The 21,135-nt window shown below is 38.3% G+C and overlaps 1 protein-coding gene across 2 annotated transcripts in view; it reads right to left on the bottom strand.

Annotated features, from left to right (window-relative positions):
- Positions 1–20,456, bottom strand: part of LOC148039521 (plasma membrane ATPase-like) — a 113,362-nt gene extending 92,906 nt beyond the window's left edge. Inside the window, exons 1-3 of one of the 2 annotated variants that reach the window (XM_087691579.1) lie at positions 20,160–20,456; positions 19,999–20,090; positions 16,469–16,559 (exon numbers count right to left, since the gene is read on the bottom strand). In XM_087691579.1, coding sequence (XP_087547705.1) covers positions 16,469–16,543 — 75 coding nt within the window. In that variant the 5' untranslated portion in view covers positions 16,544–16,559; positions 19,999–20,090; positions 20,160–20,456. The remainder of the gene's footprint in view (positions 1–16,468; positions 16,560–19,998; positions 20,091–20,159) is intronic. The other variant, XM_087691570.1, reaches the window with a different exon arrangement.
- Between the last annotated feature and the right edge of the window lie 679 nt (positions 20,457–21,135).

Here is a 21,135-nt window from a genome sequence, read left to right as displayed (position 1 = left end):
GTGAGAGTGACCTTTAGGCAGTTCATATAGCCTCTAGAGAAGTTAAGGTTAGGGTTTCCCCTTGCTTCCCCTGTCCTCCAGTTCATTTACACCCACCTACCCTTATCCACCCTTGTATACATAGGCTTCACATTCCTATCTTTCAACACCCCCCCCCCCCCCCCCTCAATGCCAAAGTGCCATTGGACTACAATGCATGTTTAAGACCCCCCCCCACCCCCAAACAAAATGGGATGCCTTTATAAATCAAGCTACAAGAGTGCTTATAAGTAGAGGATTTAGAAAAGTCTATCTTCAGATGTTTTGGAGACAAAGTTGGCCTCCAATTTGTTGGGCACTTCAAGAGTGGTAGGACATTTACTTGTAATATGCCTTGTCTTCTTACACTTGTTACACTTCATTTTGTTGGGATATTTTTTCCATCAATTATTGACAAGATGTCCCTTCTTATTGCAAAAGGAGCATTTGGTGGAGATAGTATGCACCAGGACTTGCTCATGGGTTGTTGAAGTAGATCCTGGACTCCTCTTCTCCTCATCTAAGTAGGACTGGATGGTGCTTTTGAAATTTTGATTAGGGATATTGGTAAGGATAGTTACAAGGGTTGGAAAGAATTTCTTTACAGCCTTCAGAAGAAGGATGGCAATGGCATCTTCATCATGAATTAGTGCTTGAACGAAGGCCAACTATGCCACGAGCCGCTTCATATGTGAAATAGACTTACCTAGCTCTTCTCCTTGTTTATACTCCAAGCTAAAAATTTTGATCTTTAGAAAAATCTTGGAGTTCTTCCCTATAGCACCATAGAGCTTTTCAAGCTCATCACATTTCTCCTTGGTAGTGGAGAGTTGGTCAATATGATGAACTAGGGACTCAACCAGATGAAGCATGATGATGGCTTGAGTTCGTTCATCATCTTCTACATCAAGTGGATTTGATGGATCAATAACCTTAGTTCCTTTTATGAAGGGCCAGTAGCCCCATTCCATCATTTTATATTTCACCAGGACTTGCCGGGGATGAAAAACTTTTCCATTAAACTTGTGGATTTGAGGCCTAACATCTGCATAAGCTCCCATGGCCATAATATGAAGGTCTTACCGATTTCCCTAGGCAATGGCAGTGTCTAGCCCTTTACAAATGGCCAAGTACAAAAGGTTGGAAATCATACATATGTAGTACCTCAAGGTAAGATTTTGGCGGATTGCGACCTCTGGCTCCTCCCCACCTTATGGTTTAGTGGATGAATATTTGGTTGTGCAAGGTCGATCAATAACTTCGACACTTGGTGAAGAGTCCAAGGAGATTTCAATTGCATCCATGTTCATGTTTCATCATAAGGCAGTAGCAACTAATGTCAGTAAATGCCTTTTTAGTGTTAAGAAGCACTCATCTCAAGATTAAGACCACTTGAGATGTTTAGGTATTTACCTTGTCAAGCTTAGTGAAATACTTGACTGAGGACTAGTGTTGAGAGTTGGCTTCTTGGTGAGCTTATGATGTCCCCCGAGTGTTGGAGCTGCTCACAGATCAGGAACACACTTCAAAGCATATGCTTCAGTGATTAGAATCATTGTTAATGATTCCGAGATTGAAAAAAGTGAAAATAGGAAAGCTTGAAGCTTCTTGGTTGTGGCTGCCAGAAAACCACAATTAGGGTTTTAGTCACAGTAGACATTGAGGAATTAGATCAAACCCTCTTAGAGGGAGATGGCCCACTATGGGGGCTAACAAACCCCCATGGTAGATGCCAACATTGCACCTTTGTCAGCATGCATAGCAACTCGAGATGTGTCGCCTGCAAATCTACGCCAATTTTGCGAAAAAACACAATTTTTCCCTCCTCGTCGCCCAATGTCAGCGTATGATGTGCCATGATGGAGCGTCCTGAGCTGAGGATGAAGTCTCCAGAATGAATCAGGAGCTAATATTGCCTCCTTTGCACATGCCACCTCCTCTAAGATCAGGGGGTCAAGCTGGCTATGGTGGAGAAGAAGGTAAATGAGAAGGCAAAATATCTTCTTGTGTGCTTAGGTTAGGATATGGCTGAAGGAAGCTTGTTGGATCAAATTTGGCTCTAATACCATGTTGGAGTATTAGAGTGGAAGCATGAGAGTGTGCACAAGAGGGAGAGAGAGAGCTCAAGTACAAGAAGAAGATCTTGCTTAGTGAGTTGTTCACAAGTACAACTAGTACAAGCAATTTATATATTGTCTAGAGAAGTTAGGGTTAGGGTTTTCCCGTGCTCCCCCTACCCTCTAGTTCATTTACACCCATCTACCCTTATCCACCCTTGTATACATAGGGTTCACATGCCTATCTTTCAATATTTAGGAAAGAATCCACAATATACTTAGTCAGGCGCACTTACCACACTACTTTTAGATTGAGGCAGTTACCATTGTAGTTCATTTAATTAATAGATCCCCATGCATTGCTCTTAGTAGTAGATTTGTAGAGGAGGTATAGTTTGGTAAACCTCCCTCATATGCACACTTGCAAGTCTTTGGATATCAGGCATTTTGCCATATTCCCAATGATAAATGCAATAAGTTGGATCCAAAGTCCATCAAATGCATCTTTCTTAGATATGTTAATGCAAGTGAGATGGGCTATTGCCTTTGGGATTCGTAAGCTTGAAGGTTATTCATAGCTATGATGTTGTATTCCATGGGGAAAATATGGCTGTGAGACCGGAGTAGGTCATTGAGATATGCAGGGTGATCTTTCAAGAGGAGCCTCCTATTATAGTATAGCCAAGTTAACAACCTCTAGTAATTGATGACGTTGTATTCCATGAGAAAAAGATGGCTATGAGACTAGAGTAGGTAGTTGAGATATGTAGAGTGATCTTTCAAGAGGAGCCTCTAGCAACTTTTGATGTAGTTTGATAGCCTCTAGCAACTAATGATGTAGTGGCTCAAGATCTGCATATTGTGTAGGGTCATTATGCTACATAGAGAGGACATGTAGTATAGGACCCATAACCAACTTTGAGACACTCTACTAGAGCCTCATGTCCTCTTGATCGTTTTGAGCCCTCTATATACTATGTTATTGATAAATTTTGGTGGGCATAAAGCTAGAGATTTGGGATAGAGAGGATTGGGATGAGCTTCAAGATGCTAAGAAGACTGAACTTAAGAAGAGGTTTGAGAGATGAAGGGCATAGGATATGACTCTCACATCCTTAGTATGTGCATTACACACAATCTCTCTAAAGCACTTCTCTACTTATCATAGAAGGAGCACATTCATAAAGTCCTTGAATAGTCCCATATACAGGGTGGTAAGCCTGTTGGCTATCCATTACCTTCTTTTGTGAGGTTAATTAGGCAGATTGTCCCCAATCGCATGATGAGAAGATTGAGATGGCCAAAATCTTGTATGCATCTTTGGTGGGTAGCTTAATGTATGCCATGATAGCCACCACTAGACCTGACATTGCATTTGCAATGCAAGTTGTGGCTTATTATATGGCGGCACCTAGCATGCATCATTAGGACACTGTGAAGGGTATCATGTGATACCTTAAGGGCACTACATATATGTGCATTTGTTATGATGGCCAGGATATTGGATTCATGGGCTACACAAACTCTAATTATAGGCAATAGAAAGTCCCCCTTTGGCTATGTTTTCACCTTTGTTGGAGGTGCTATTTCTTGGATGTCAAGGGTGCAAAAAATGCATGGTTGTGTCTTCTATCAAGACTAATTGCAATGCAGCCCCACTAAGGCTTGCAAGGAGGCCCTAAGGTTAGGTCGTTTGGTGGTAGCCTTGGTATGACCATGACTCGTACACTGTATCCAGACTCTATGACTATCATCTGGTTGACATGTAATTTGGTCTTTCATGCAAAGACCAAGCACATTGAGTTTTATTATCACTTCACCAAATAGGTGATTGAGGACAAGCAAATAGAGCTTCTCAAGATCTCAACTAATGGGAATCTTGTAGATATACTCATTAAAATTCTTAGAGTAGAATGTTATGCTTCCTTAGAAAAATGATGGGCCTAGGATGAAATGACTTCTATTCCTCATCGTGTTGTACTCATATGTACACATTATACTTTGTCACTTTTTTCTTATTTTCTCTAGACTCAAGCACATTCACCATTAAGTGGGAGGTTTCTAGGGGTTAAAGGTGGCTTATGCCTAGCCACTTACATTTACTTGTACTCACGCTTGCAAACCTATATGCTACACATGGCAGTGTTGAGAGATAGGCATGTGAACCCTATGTATCCAAGGGTGGATAAGGGTAGCTAGGTATGAATGAATTGGAGGGTAGGGGGCAACCCTAACCCTAGCCTTTAGCGGCTATTTAAATAGCCTAGAGGTTAGTCTCAACATAGAGGAGAGTGTACCAATTGTCCTTGTAAACAACTCATTAAGCAATGTCTTCTTCTTGTACTTGAGCTCTCTCTCCCTCTTGTGGGCACTTTCTCTTGCTCTCACTTTGATATTGCAACATGGTATGAGAGCCATCTTTGATCCAACAAGCTTTCTTCAACTCAATTTCCCACTAAGTGCATCTGAGCGTGTCATTTTCTCACTATACCTCTTCACCTCCATAGCTGCCTGCCATACCCACCTCTGTTGGATGACCTAGGGAGAGCATTTAAGCTCAAGACCTCTTTTGAATATCTCTTCTCTAGCTCAAGGCGCAATATCTTAGAGCTTCAAAGTTCGACTTTGGGCAACTAGGAGGCCGGCATTTTAGAAAAATGTAGAACTCACGCAACCAATAGTGTGGACTTCTTCGACCTGGTGCAACTTGTTGAAGGTGCAATCTTGATTACCTTCATGGGGCTTTGATAGCCCCCCTAGTAGACTATCCTCCCATAAGAGGACTCCTCAAATCTGTGCCCATAAAAAGAGGTCCCTGTGAAAAACTAGTTGTGGGTTTTCTGGTAGCCATAGCTAGAAAGCTTCAAGCACTAATAGTGATTCTAATCACTGATTTAAGTCCTTGGAGACTTTTGCATATCTAGAAGCTCCATCTCAGGCTCAAAGACACTTGGTAAACATCATTAAGCTCATAAGAAATCTGACTTATAAACATATATTATGAGATGAGTGCTTGTAAGCACTAAGGCTACATCTCATAGTCATGATCCTGTTTCTAATCAGTATGTAGAAGATGTTTTACCCTAAATCTCAATCTTGAGGAGATTAGTCTCTATCTTAAACATATTCATTAAGTGCCTTATTGTCATTGTAAGGCTATGTATAGGTTATAAACACATAGACCATTGTCCTCATCCCTCGTCTCATTTTGTAACATATCACATTTAAGCCTGCTACTTATTAGTCATCTCTTTTGCTTCTACACTTATTGGCCATTGTGTAAAGGACTAGACACTGCCATTGCCTAGAGCAATCGGTAAGACTTTCCTATCATGGCCATGGCCTATGCTAATGTTAGACCTCAAATCCGTAAGTTTGATGGAAAAGACTTTCTTCCATGGCAGGTATTTGTGAAGTATAAAATGATGGAATAGGGCTACTAGCCCTTCATAAAAGGGACCAAGGTTATTGATCCATCAAACCCACTTGATGTAGAAGATGATGAAAGAGCCCAAGCCATAATCATGCTTCATCTAGATGAATCCTTAATTCATCACATTGACCAACTCTCCACTGCCAAGGAGAAATGGGATGAGCTTGAAAAACTTTATGGCGCTAAAGGAAAGAACTCTAAAATGTCCCTTAAGATCGATTTTTTTAGCCTAGAGTATAAACAAGGAGAAGACCTATGTAAGTTCATTTCTCACATGAAGGGGCTCTCATGGCATAGCTATCCACAATTCAAGCTCCAATTCATGATGAAGATGCCATTGCAATTCTTTTGAAAGTTGTAAAGAAGGTATTTCCAACCCTTGTGACTACTCTTACAAACATCCCTAATGCAACCTTAGAAAGCACTATCCAATCTTGTTTAGATGAGGAGAAAAGAAATTAGAAAGAAGGCAACACCAGTCAAGTATCTACTTCAACAACCCATGAGGAACTTTTGGTTCATATTGTCTCCACCAATGTTTTTTTGCAATAAGAAAGGACATCTTGTCATCAACTATTAGAAAAAATATCCTGACGAAATGAATTGCAACAAATGTAAGAAGACAAGGCATATTACTAGTAAATGTCCTACCATCCCTGAAGTACCGAAAGAATTGGAGGCCAATTTTGTCTCCAAAACACCTAATGATCAAATTTTCTAAATCTAAAAATCCCCTACTTATAAGCACTCTTGTAGCATGATTTATAAAGGCGTCCCATTTTGTTTGAGGGGGGCATTAACATGTCTTGTAGTCCAATGCCACTCTGACATTGAGGGGGGGTGTTGAGAGATAGGCATGTGAACCTTATGTATGCAAGGGTGGATAAGGGTAGATGGGTGTGAATGAACTGGAGGGCAAGGGGAAAAACCCTAACCCTAGCCATCAAAGGCTATTTAAATAGTCTAAAGGTCACTCTCAATGTAGAGGAGAGTGTACAAGTTGTACTTGTAAACAACTCATTAAGCAATATCTTCTTCTTGTACTTGAGATCTCTCTCCCTCTTATGCACACTTTCTCTTGCTCTCACTCTAATATTTCAACGGACAGCTGCTACTATCATTGTCATTTTATTTTTTACTCTTTCTATGACAATAGAACAAGTGAAGGCATGTCACGCATTGTGATTGTTGGAGTTCTCACACATTTTCCTGCTCTCTCTTGCTTGAACCTCCATAGCTCTTGCATCTTCTTGCTTCCACTTGTGCTCTCACATCTTGATCTACCTTTCACCCGGAAGCTGCTCTACATTCCACCATTGGCAAGCCCCACATAGGAAGCTTTTAATAAGTTAATCCCAGCCTTTGAAAGTTTGTGATTCTAGCTTAGTAGCTTAAAGACTATTGGCTGCAAATGGGTTTATAAGATTAAATGCAAGTCGGATGGCAGTGTAGAGAGGTACAAAGCCATGCTGGTCTCGCTAAGGGTTATGCTCAATAGCATGGCCTAGACAACGAAGAAACTTTTAGCCTTGTTGACAAGATGGTAGCATACAAACAATGATTACATTGGTTGCTGCTAAAGGCTGGAAATTACAATAGATGGATGTCAAGAATGATTTCCTCAATGGTGACTTGGAAGAGGATGTTTATATGGATTAGCCCAAAGGATATGTACACCTTGAATTTCAACATTATTTATGCAAGCTAAAAAAAGCATTGTATCGGTTGAAACAGGCTTCGAGAGCCTGGCATGAAAGGATCAGTAATTACTTGCACAGTTTGGGATTCACAGTTTGCAGGGCTGATGATAGCCTGTTCACGAAAAAGACAGACAGAGGCTTGGTAGTGCTGGTTATTTATGTGGATGATTTGATAATCACAGGTGATGATGACTTTGGGATATAGAATGTTATGAGAATGATGAAATTTGAATTTGATATGAAGGACTTAGATGAGCTTAAGTACTTCTTGGGTATTGAGGTAATCAAGATTGAAAATGGTTTATGGCTTATGCGGAAACACTATGTCATGGAAATGCTGAAGAAATATGGCATGACTGAATGTAAACCTCTTGATACACCTCTTGATCAGAATGTCAAGTTGGACATCAGCACTAGAGCTAAAATTGATGATGTGACTATGTATAGGCAGATGGTTGGAAGCTTGATCTACGTAACCATCACCAGGTCTGATTTGAGTTATGCTATTGGGCTCATAAGTCAGTTCATGTAGAAGCCCAGAAAGCCACATTTGGATGATGTTAGATGGATTATGAGATATGTAAAGTCCACTGTAGATTATGGGTTGTTCTATGAGAAAGATAAGGCCCTAAAACTAGTTGGATACACAGATGCAAATTGGGCAGGATGCTCATATGATAGTAGGTCTACGAGTGGTTATGCCTTTGGCTTTGGAAGTGTAATGATCAGCTAGAGCAGCAAGAAGCAACTGACGGTTGCATTGTCTAGCACTGAGGCAGAGTACATGGGTGCTACATTGGCAGCATGTGAGATTGCTTGGCTGCTCAAGCTTATAGTTGATTTGGACATACAGGTGGATGCTCTAGTGACTTTATTTTGTGACAATCTTAGTAGTGTACTTCTGGTAACAAATCCAGTATACCATGCCAGAACTAAACATATTGAGGTACACTACCATTTTATCAAAGAGATGGTTCTTGCAGAGGCAGAATAGATCTTATGCATGTGAAGACGAATGAATAGGTTGCAGATATCTTTACCAAGTCTTTGTGTAAAGATAAGCTCAGTGTTTCCTGTCAGCTACTTGGTGTACAAATGTTATCTTGAGCTTGAGGGGGAGTGTTAAGACTTCAAGCTCTTTCACCTTTGGTTAGTGTGTACTCGACACTTAGGTGTTGTCCAGCTGTCTCCATATGATGACATTGAATAAGTCACTGACTCGAGGTTTAATCACAGTTAGTGTTGCTGGTTAGTGAGATCTAAGTGTCGTATTCACTTCATTATGTGTGATTATGGTATAATGAGAAAGAAGAGGAGATATCACACTACTACTCTATGTTGCCTCAACCCTTCTCTGACTTTCATAAAGATCTTGTATCTATAAATGCACCAGTGGATGATGATGACTTGGTTTCAATCACACTTAATGGACTTGGCCCAACATATAAATCTTTGGATACCTCTATTTCAGTTAGAGGAGGCTCTATGCCAGACTTTGAAGAATTGATTGCTTTGCTACTTACAAAAGAAATAAGTTGGGTTTGAGCCCATCTAGAGCTAGAGGCTCATCTTATGGCTGTGGTGGTGATAGCTTTGCACGTGGTCGAGGTACCTTTGGTCGTGGCAGTTTCATTCCTAGAGGCAGGGGGAGATCTTACTCTAGAGGTAGAGGACAATCTACTCCTCCACATAGAGATGGTGCATGTAATTATTGTGGGCAGTATGGACATTTTCAAAGGGAATGTTATCATAAGAAAAATACTATGCCTAGGGGTCGAGGAAGGAGGCAAACTAAATAGGTGGTTCCTGGTTTGCTCCACTCTGGTTTTGTTAATTATGATCATGTATGTAAGGCTTGTCAGTTTGGCAAGCAATCTAGATTACCATTTCCAAAGAGGGGGAGAATCAGCAGTTATCCTTTGGAAATGGTGCATTCTGATATTTGGGGTCCATGTCAGAATGTCTCATTAAGTGGGAGATGCAGGTTCTATATCACCTTTGTTGATGACTTTAGCAGAATAACTTGGGTATATTTCATGCAGCATAAAAGTGAAGCCTTTGAAAGATTTTTGGAGTTTAAAGCTATGGTTGAAAAACAATTTGGTTGTTACATAAAATGCTTGAGGTCTAATAATGGAGGAGAGTACATGTCATATAAATTTTCAGATTTTTTGAGAGATCATGGAATCAAAAGATAGGTGATATGTAGGTACACACCTTAGTAGAATGGTGTGGCAGAAAGGAAGACCCATATCATTGCAGAGATTGCTAGGGCAATAATGAACCAAATGAATATGTCATTGACATATTGGGCAGAGGCAGTGCATATTGTAGTACATATCATGAATAGGACACCTACAGCATTGACTCGTCATGTATCATTGTATGAGAAGATGTATGGTAGGACACCCACTGTTGCCTACTTCAGGGTTTTTGGATGTGTTTGCTATGTTCATGTTCCTGATGATTTGAGGAGGAAGATGGAGCCAAAGGCTATAAAATGCATCTTTCTTGGATATCTTGATGAGAAGAAGGGTTACAAATGCTATGATCCAGTGACTAAGGAAGTTTACATTAACAGCAGGGATGTCAGATTCAGTGAGTATGAATCATGGTAGAAGCCCAAGATTGCAGTGGACTTGGATTCTTATGAGAGTAGTGATGATAGCTCATGGGAAGAAAATTTCAGCAAATGGTAAGCTTGGAAATCAGCACTTAGAAGATATGTCTAGACCTCAGGAGAATGCAGAAAGCATGGCTGAGATTGGTTTTATGTGACATGGGGATTGAAACTTATGGTGGAGTCATCATATCTTGTGACAACATTAGCAGCATTATGTTGGCAAAGAACCCAGTCTACCATGCTAGGATACAACACATAGAAGTGCACTATCACTTCATTAGAGAGAAGGTCATTGATGGAGAGGTTGACTTGGTCCATGTCAAAACAAATGACCAAGTTGCTGATATATTTACCAAAGCATTAGGTAAAGATAAGTTTGAGTATATCAGGAGTGCACTTGGAGTATTATCTTTGGAAGCTCATCCTGAGCTTGAGGGGGGAGTGTTGAGAAATAAGGCAAAAGCCTAAGCTTTATCCATGGTTGTATTAAGTGTGTGTGAGAGACTTGTAAAAAAAAGATTGAAGAGAAGATAGAATGAGAAGAATGATGAAGGGGAGGAGAGCATGTAGCTCCTAACCTCCACTTGCTCCATCCTTGTCTTCCTCTACTTGAAGTTTTATTAGTTCTTGTGTGACTTACCTCATGGCAAAAATGCCATCGTACTACATGGCTTTAAAAGTTCAAAATAAACTAGATGCTACTATTGATTGTGCTATAAGTATAGAATTACGTCAATGGATTATGGTTAAACAATTGCTTCCACTTGTTCTATGGTGAAAATTTGATGTATTTGTGTGGTACCAGCTAAGAACAATTATAATGTATGTTAGTTGGACATGAAAACTACATTTTTGAATGGTGATTTGCATAAGGAAGTATATGTAGTTTTGCCTCATGATTTTTTTTGAAAAGGGAGGAAAGAAAAATGTACACATTGGAGAAAGCTTTACATAGTCTAAAGTAAGAACTTTGGGCTTAGTATGAGAAAAATACATACATACATAATTACACATGGTCCTTAAGATAGTCTAGTAGCTAAGACCACCTTGCATCTCATGCATGCAGGTGATCTAGATCTAATTATGGTGGTTTATGTCAATGGAATGTTTCTCACTGTTTTGACTCATGTGTTAGATTTAGGCTTATTGCATCATCATTTTGACATTCAATTTAAGCACTATGATGAGTCATTTGTTTGTCCCAAACAAAGTATATTGAGACATTATTGTAGAGATTCAGACTTGAGGATTGCAATCCTATTGCTACTTCTATGGAGAGTTGAAGTTAAGTCTTCATGATGTCTAAGACTTCTTTGATCTATTTATGTATCAACATGCTATTGGATGCTTGATATATTTATGCATTAAGAAAGCTTGCATTTGATTTGTAGTCTCATAGATAATAAAATTTATGCATAGCCCAAGTACCAAACATCAATAAGCAATGAAGCATACATTTCACTATTTGGGGCATAATAGATGGAAAACGCTATCGCAACAAGAGATAGTTGGGAGGGATGCATGGTAGCCAATCTATGGAGTTCCATATCCAACAAGCTAAAACCATAGAGCAACGATAAATAGATATTTTAGTCTTATATCTTAGGTGAAGGAGAAGTTTATAAGAGTAAAGAAGAACTACATTATCACATTGTCAAAATAACTAGCTTCCAGTTGATTTGGGAAGATAGGCTCAAATCAATTTTTGAGAGAGCCAAGATGTAGATAGATGTGAATGAAGTAATCTATAAGGTCAAATGGTTCTAGGGCCTTACTAGTAAACTCAGGAAATTTATTGAGAGAGAAATTGCTAAGATATAAGTATTTTTTTTATCTAGCTTATCGCTCAATCTTTCATAATCCTTATACTCCTTTTACACACATTTTTGTTCACATTTACTTTTCCACCTTGGGATGTTTTATCCGAAGGACCGATCATCCCTGCCATATTTTCATGCTTTTTCAAATTTTGATTGGGCTAGTTATTATGCAACTTATGTATCCATAGGTGGCTTTACTTCATGCTTGGCAATATGTCATGGTTTAGTGAGAAGTAGCTTATTGCAACCATTTCTAGTTGTCAAGCTAGGTATAGGGTGACTTTAATAGTTATAATTGAGTGTGCTTGGATTTTAAGGTAGAGATCAGCTTGGCCTATATGACAACATAGCATAACCTTGCATATCTTTTCAAGAAGGCTTTGCCTTGCGTGAAGTTTAACGCTTTTTATAAAGCTTTGGGGTTACTCACCTCTATGGATAAATCATAATCCACTGGGCTTGGCACTTCCTCATACATGAGTAACTTTGGTAACTTTGGTTCACCATATCACTCCTAATAGGAGTTTGTTATTGTATTTTAGTAGCGGCATGTGCAAACATACTGACCATTGTGGCACTTTTTTCCTTGACTATAATGTGTATCTCATGCCCATTCACTTTAGGAAAAACTTAGCCTTGCAAATATTTTCAATTGGTTCTCAATACACTTTGTGTTTTGTGCTCCCAAACTTCTTCTTCTCTAAGATGTGTGTGTGCATTCCTACAACCCTATATCCAACAATGATTACTTTGATTTCTTATTGCATCGATTTCACATTACAGCTAGAGTATATATGAATTGGATATTACAACTATTTTTCTTAACAATAAATTGCATCAGGAATGATATATTTCATAGCTTCATATATCTAATATTAAGGCACATGAGTCAAACACATGTAAATTAAAGAAGCTCAAACAAGCACTTCAAGTTTGGTATGAGAAGACAAATGCTTACTTGTTGGCTTGTGATCTTCACAATAGCTCTTAACTATAATTACACTCTATGTTAGGAACACAAGGGCTTTCTATGAGTCACCAACTTGCATGTGATGTTTTGATGCTTTTTTAGGTTAGATGAGGCTAAATTTTCATCCTTCAGATTTGCACTCCACTTTTGAAATGTTAGCATTAAAAATTTACTTTAGCATTGAATTTTTCTATAGTAGAAGAATAACATTATTATGCAACAAATGAAGTGCATTTGAAACTCATATTTGAAAAGATTTGGTTTTGATGAAAGGAAGCCCATGGCTCTTGTAGAACCTAGTTTACGTCTTTCACTTCAAGACCAAGTGATCTCATTGATGCATCCTTCTATCAACACGCTATTGGGTACAAAGTAAGTCTTTCATTGCTTGTAGGGCATACATGAGCATGGTTTATTCTATCCATGTGGGGATGATCCATGGCTAAGTGCCTTTTGTGAGCCTAATTAGGTAGGTTGTTGTGAATCATTGACCAAGTAGATCAAAATCTGAGATCATTCACTTTTGAACTTGCATTCCAAGAAATGTGAATTCTCAGGTGCCTTATGGTGATGCTAATTGCTTTGTAATTATTCAATATGATGATATTAGCTAGGACAAGACTCTAGAAAACTTAACTTTACAATAATCTATTTTAGCCCAACTCATGGATACATGTGGGTGACTTTGTGGTGGATAAGGGTTTGCCATGCCACTTTAGCTCGAGAGTCCCTAGATCTATTTGAGTTGGTCCACATGTACTTTTGAAATAGGCAACATAATCTATACATGTTGTTAAGGAACAAAAATAGGAAACTATATACCGAGTTGTGATCTTGTTGACTACCAAGGCTCTACTTAGAGAGAGTTGGGTGGTACTTCAATATGTCAACATGACATTATTTGCATGTAATTTATTAGATAGCTATGACGTCAAACCCCACCTAGGACTCGAGATACCAAATTGCGTACCCTCCAATCTAAGGTCCAAAGCCCAATCAAATTCCCCAATCAAGATCTAGAAGAAAAACCATAGGCCTGCACCAATTGGTTCTTCCCCCTACTACCATGAAAAACACCTCCAAGGAAACCTTACTCTCTCCAATATCACAATGTCATCCTCAACATACAGGTTTGTGTCATCTACATACTTCAATTCTAATAGCTCCATCTTGATCCTCATGTTTGAGAAGCAAGGATTTCTACATTAGGGTTAATGAAGCCTTGGATCATTAGCATGGTAACCCTCTCCAAATGAGGTAATGATTTTGATAAAGTGATCAATGAGGTCAATTAAACCCCAATCCAAGGATGCCAGGTGAATATAGGGATGTATTCCAACTCATAGGAGAGGTGGAGATGGTTTAAGAATGGTCCTTTGAGAGGCACATGATTTTGCATGCACATCCAATTCAAAGACACCATGTCTAGTGTGAATTTCATTGTGTGTGTGTGATCAAATCTCTCTAATATTTTATCTTCTTGTTCTCTTCCTCATTGATCCTAGTTTATTCTCAACATGGTATTAGATCCTTCTTATCACCCTTGATTCCATAATCACTCTCAATTAGGATTCTAGCTTAATCCATATAGCCATGCACCTTAAGGTAGCCTTTCATCTCAAGCTTATTCTTCTAATTTGTTGAACTAATGTCTAAGCTACTATGTTCAACATTAACCTACATAGATATTTACTCACTACAAATGCCCTAGGTTTTAGCAAAGACAGAGGTCAATTAGATCCCTCTAATCGAATTGAAAGTTTCAAGAAGCCATTCCCTACCTCTACTAAATCAAAGATATGCCTCTTTAGGCTTGAATGTTTTGACAAATATATAGATCAATATAAAGTACTCACAAGGATTTGAGCATCAATATTGTTGGCCATCCTAGTTAATTGACTCAATTTCTAGTGAATCCATCATATTTTTTCACGAAGGAATTGGACTTTAGTGGCCTCCCACTAGGTAGCAACATGCCTAGTTCAAATGTACTCTCTTTCTTGATGCCCAAACTTGTAGCCCTGTAGATATAGTTTGGGATGTCCAATGTCAATAGCTCTTTGGTAGACTTTGTTTCCTATAACTTTCTTGATGGTCTTGAGTATCCTTTGGGGTATCTATGATAGCCACACTGACCTTTGGCACCCTTGCATTGGTTATTACATTTGCAAACCTCAAGTAGATAGAATGGTCCTAACATGTGGCCAGAGTCCTTCACCAAGTGGCAAAACTCTAGTATTAGTATTGGGAATAGGGGAGTGTTTGGGTGTTGGGAACCAATGCCAATAATGCTCAAAATTTGAGACACTGAAGTTATTATACCAAAAGTACCATGTAGGCAACTCCTTTCTCAAAGAGCATTAGGGAGTTAAGTGATCATTTGCTATGTGGCCACCATGGCTGGACCACGATTCCATTATAAGTAGTGTGTCCTCATTAATGTGTGATATACTAATGTGGAGGGTAAATGAGGCAACCATCACCAAACTAGAGGATTACATTACTTGTGCTTGAGATGTATTCCTACGGCAAGAGGCTTGACAACAGCTGCTAGGGCACAAACAACTATGAAGGGTAGATAGTTGGAGGTGGTGGGGAGTACATAGGACATTAGAATAGAGGGATTAGGGCAACTATGAAGGGTAGATAGTTGGAGGAGGTGGTGGGGAGTACATAGGACACTAGAATAGAGGGATTAGGGCAACTATGAAGGGTAGATAGTTGGAGGAGGTGGTGGGGAGTACATAGGACACTAGAATAGAGGGATTAGGGCAAGTTAGCAAAAGGGCCAAGTACGAGCAACGTTGAGGTAGGGGGTGTTAGCACACACACTAAAGATAGAGACATGCCTAAAAATTGAAGGTTGCAACAACCTTCAAAGGGTTTTAACCTTTTTGGGAAGGATCGTGACTATATTACCCATTGAAAGATATAGTAGATTTGTAAAAATAGTTATATGCCCTTCCAACTCTTAAAAAAGCGGGGAGCTCCTCTAAGACCTTCCAAATGGAAAGTTGGACAATCCTTCAAATTTGAGGCCTAGATAGAGGGAAGGATGATGGTATGAGGTAGAAAGGGATATGAAAGGAGGAGTGGGCATGTGTTAGTAGGATATGGTCACTCAAGGGCAAAAAAATCCTAACTCAACATAAAGAAAAATGAGAGAAACATCAATCAATAATGCACCTCCTTATTATATACCCTAAAAAACAAACAACCTCTATAGCAATGAGTCATCAAGTTGCAAATTTTTGTAGTCACAAAGCTAATCATGACCAACCTTGCTTATAAGCAAACAATACTTATAAGTCATCTAAAACATGCATTTAAGAATGTTGGCTCACTCCAAACTTTAAAGGCAATTGATTCCTTTTGCCATAATATTTCAAACTAATGAAGTACTACTTCTCCTTAAAAGTGCATCATACCAATGATGCTAGACTTTCAACAAAGCCTCCTTCTACTTATGACAAGGGATCACCTTTTGTATTACGAGAAGACTATGAATGCTTATCATCTTAGAAACAATTCCACACTTTCATAAACATTGAGAAACTTCAAATATGTAGAGAGTTCCTCCTAAGGAGATTGAAATCATTAAGTGCATGTGCATGCATGCATACTTATGTGTGTTGGGTGTCAAAGTATGGGTAGTTTATGATATTGATATATCAAATAGGCATTGATCAATGTTTTAATATGTTGGAGGATATTGAGCAACATCAAATTTACAAATGTGAAAATTATGGGATTTCCCAAAAACAAAGAAATGTGTTGATCACAATATATATGAATTGTTGAGAATAATGAGCAAAGATAACAATATAACTTTAAATATTTATCTTACCAAAGCATTTGCTTTTGTACTCTCAATTTCGGCATCGCTTATGATTTCACCACTTTCCAAGTCATCTTCTTGCATTGTTTCTTGCAATGATCTAATGCCCAAAAGCCTTGAAACTTAGAAATATAGTTAGAAAAACCAATTACTTCTCAAGTAGATTGTCAATATTTGGTGATGAGTATAGTATCTATCATACTAAACCTCTAAAGTTCACTTTCATATGTGGCAAACAAGTCTACTTTTTTAAAAACATGTATTATTGTGATATTACAGACAATTGAATGGGACTTTAATAGGCTTCTCAAGAATATTTTTGGGCAAAATCTAATTCATTATTCAAATTCTTAGAAACATAAAATCTTTACTCCAATATACACCACATACCAATTTTAGAAAATCCTTAAAGACATAAAAGGTTTATATCCAATATTTGCCAAAAGCCCCACACACACAACAATATTATTAGACACTCATTATATTAGATATAGAAGCTTTATATATCTAAATACATGACAACTAGTGGTTTTTAAGCTATGTTGTAAGGGCAAGACCTCTCTAATAAGTCATGGACTCACTAGAAAAATCAATTAGATTCTTTATAAGGTGGCTCACATGGAAGACTTTGATCCCACCCCACGAGGGCCTACTTTGTTGTTGCAACAATAGGGCCATTTTTGAATTTGATGATGCATGATCCTTTGAAAGGGTAACCACATCTTTTAGTTACCAAATGGGGGCAATTAGAATTTACAAATTGTTAAATCATGATACATGTTAGAAATTACAACTATGCCAATAAGAATAGGCAATAATTGCAATTGGGACCTTTTTTTAAAGGTTTAGAAGTTCGAGATAATAACATTAGTCACCACATGTATTGCCTATGGTCCCACTATTGAAGAAATCGAAAATGAGGAAAATTAGCCAAATCAATAATAAAGAATGAGAATAAGAACAAAAATGGGAAAATTTAGTCAAATCAAATAATGAAAAATGAGAATAAAAGGACAAATGATCACCTTTATATGTAAGGCTATTCAAAGGTTAAAAGCCTCACATGTTAGATGAATGTTCATCAAATTGATTAAATATGTATAACACAATTAAATATTTCAAACAAAAACCCACAAGCAAAAATATTGAATGAAAAAGGAGGAGAACAAGAAGAAAAATCAAGATCTAGACTCATAAGAGCATTCAATAGTAAAGCCTTACTTGTAAGAATAATCATCACTATTTTATAGATAATTAGCAAAACAATTTGAAAATTCAAGAAAAACCCCTCAAAAGGAGAACCCTAGATGTTAGTAGTTTTCTTGCAACCAATTGAAATTTAATGCCATTTAAGCATTTTAATAATAATCTTTATTAGTGTTAATGACTTTGGATCATTTAAAGGGGCATTTGTGATTATGGGTAATTTTGTAGTAGAACCTAAAAAAATGGCAAAATACTAACAACGCTGTCAAAGACTTCTTAAGCAAAAAAAAAAAACAAAACAAAACAAAACAAAGACAAAAAAAACAAAGCGTACATTGAAGCAAAGCTTTAATACAGCCAAGCTTGATGTTTTGAAAGAAAATCAAGTTGTAGTTTACAAAGCTTAAAGTCTCAAAGTCTAATAACCTACTTCAGGGTTGTATATATCCTACTAATGATACAATTTTCAAAAAAACTTTTATTGAAGTCCATTACCATCATTAGAACCATTGCAATCTTACTTCCTCTCAAGTGAGGGATAAGTCTCACATATTCCCATTTTCATTCAACAAATTTGGAGAAGGAGGAGTTTTATTCATTTGACAAGGTGGATGACTAGAGCCTAAATACCGCTTGGGATGCACTATAGACCCCTCTAAAATTATAGATCTAAATGCAATTAAAATTCAAGTGTACTCTAAAATATGCATTGATAAGATAAACGGGCAAATAATTTTGCTCCAATTTCAATCATACAAGCTCATTCATATGCAATTCGGCTAAGTGAAAAAGCGAATTGCCATGTTACTTGTATTATGAGTTCCACATTAGACTCTATCTCATTCAGGCTCTTGAAATTGCTCACACTTCAAAGAAGTTTAGAAACATTTTTCCATAACATATTTCATTTATTGTCACAATGTTGGGATCACCACATCACAATCACATGGTCTTTTGCTCAATATGCACTCACAAGTGCTCTTAGTTTTCTAAATCCCTTTGTACAAGGTGTATACTAGCATCATTTGGAAGGGCATGCCTTTAGAGTGGTTGAGATGCACTCTTTGTAGAGCAATCAATATACTCTAGGTTAACAATAGTCCATAAGGACATGTGTCAACTTTGTGTGTGTGCGCGCACACAAACACATTTGTGGGGTATGCCTTTAAGGCATCTTGGGACTCTTCCTATCACTTTGAAACTCTCTCTCCCTCTATGTATGTATGTATGTATGTATGTATGTATGTATGTATGTATGCATTCTTCCTTTGGACTAGTGTTGGAGTGTGCTCTCATGAACCCTTGTTAAGCATTTCCCTAAGGTAACACTTTTAAAAATGATATTGTGTGAATGCTTAAAATTATAATGATAAGTAAACCTATTACTTTACCACATGAAAATTATCATACTATCACAAGTCGTTGCCATCAATTGGCATAATTTACATATCAAAGTCTTACTCTAACTTGTAGATCACTCAAACCTTCTTTGCTTGATGAATGTGTGTGTGTGTGTGTGTGTGTGTGTGTGTGTGTGTGTGTGTGTGTGTGTGTGTGTGTGTGTGTGTGTGTGTGTGTGTGTGTGTGTGTGTGTGTGTGTGTGTGTGTGTGTGTGTGTGTGTGTTTGCTCTTTCTATTTTGTCTTCAAACTAATGTTTGTTATGGTGTACATTGATTTGTATTTTAGTATTTTGATATTTTTGCTTTTGTTTTTGTTGACTAAGTTTTTAAGGTCTATGCCCATCTTTGTGACAAGGTAGACAAACTTATCTTCTTATTGGTTAAGAGGCTAGATATGGATAAGTCATGGACAATGTTTACTAGGCATTTGGATGGCTACTTGTAGAGTAGCAAGAAGGCATTGTAACTAGATGGATACTTTGCTTAACAATGCAAACGACTTGAAAATACCTAAGTCTAAAGTCGCTCAAAAGATTGTGCTCTTTGGACGGCTAAAGCGAAAGAAGCTCAATGGTGTGGAAGGAATTATGGAAGGGGTGATTTAAGAATGCAACATGTTATTTGGACATGTTATGGAGCATATAAAGACAACTTTGTGTCAATATTATGGAGCCAAGGATTTCTAAGCTCTATGTGTCATTTGAAGAACCATAACATAACACTAACAACTTACCCCAAAAACCAAGAAGACCCTACCAAGGACCAACAATACACAGCGAACACAAATCAATGTTCTTATCAAGATTGCAAACACAGAGAAGTGCAAGCAAAGAACCTCCAAACAACAAATACTAGCATGAAAATGGGACGCTAAGGAATCATATACACGTGGAGCCAAACTTACAATTTATGAAATAAAAGAAAAACCTTACAGTGAACTCTATTAGTACTCTTAGTGTCATGTTACGTCCGCGAGCTTAAACCAAACTTGAAACCACCATGGCGATCAAGCGTACGATCAAAACTGTAATACACGGTCAATCAAGGTTAAGAGAAGAAGATGAGATAGCATTCCAGAGACGAGGGCTCTCACGTTGACATAGTTGTCTGTGTGCACTGCTAGTGGAGCTCCCTGCGCGCGCTCTCGCTCCCTCTCGTGTATATTGATGATAGCTGTACTGTCGAAGCAGCAGCTTGTTGGCTGTACTTGTAAGAAGAGAGCGGGAGAGAGAGAGACAGCGTACTATCGAAGCTGTAACCACACACCTCTCGTGTATATCAGCTTGTTGGCTGTACTTATAAGAAGAGAGGGGGGGAGAGGAGAGAGAGAGAGAGAGACAGCGTATTATCGAAGCTGCACACACACCTCTCCTGTATAGCAGCTTGATAATAGTCTCGAGGCTGCAGTTTGTTAATACTTACATGCGCACACACACACACACACACAGAGAGAGAGAGAGAGAGAGAGAGAGAGAGAGTGTGTGTGTGTGTGTGTTTTCTTCCGCTGCTTTGCAGTCGAATCTCTCATCTTTCTTTCTTGCAGCTTGCTTGAAGATTTGCTCTCTCTCTCTCTCTCTCTCTCTCTCTCTCTCTCTCTCTCGTGCGCGCGCGCGCGTGCTTCCTATAGAGAATGAAGTGATTTGCACTCCTGACATCTCTCCTTTATCCATCCATAATTGGGCTCCCTTTCCTTGTAAAGAAGTCTACATAATACTTTGCAATGCAAGATGCTGCTTCCTGACACATTGAGCCAACACAGAGATACACAAGAGGAAGAACGTCTCATAGCACTCGTGTCTTCACTAGTTAAACCCTCTAATCCCAACAGTCTTTCAACATTCCATGTATATAACTGCATTGGTGGTGCCTAAAGAAATAAATGATCGAATTGACCTAAGCTACTTGGATTCGTTTCCATCAAATGCACGCGCAAGTTAGGATAACATGGCGATCGACCATCCTTGCTCGAGGATTTAGCATCCATTGCAAGAGGAAAGATAGACACCTTGTTTGATCCGAAAATCAACGACTTGGCAACTCAACGTCTCAATCTGGCAATTGTAAATTTG

This window comes from Lygodium microphyllum, chromosome 2, assembly GCF_053477565.2.
Source record: "Lygodium microphyllum isolate KBCC chromosome 2, Lygodium_microphyllum_v1.1.10, whole genome shotgun sequence".
Taxonomy (NCBI): domain Eukaryota; kingdom Viridiplantae; phylum Streptophyta; class Polypodiopsida; order Schizaeales; family Lygodiaceae; genus Lygodium; species Lygodium microphyllum.
The sequence above is the reverse complement of the archived record's forward strand: the minus strand, read 5'-3'. Positions and strand labels throughout refer to the sequence as shown.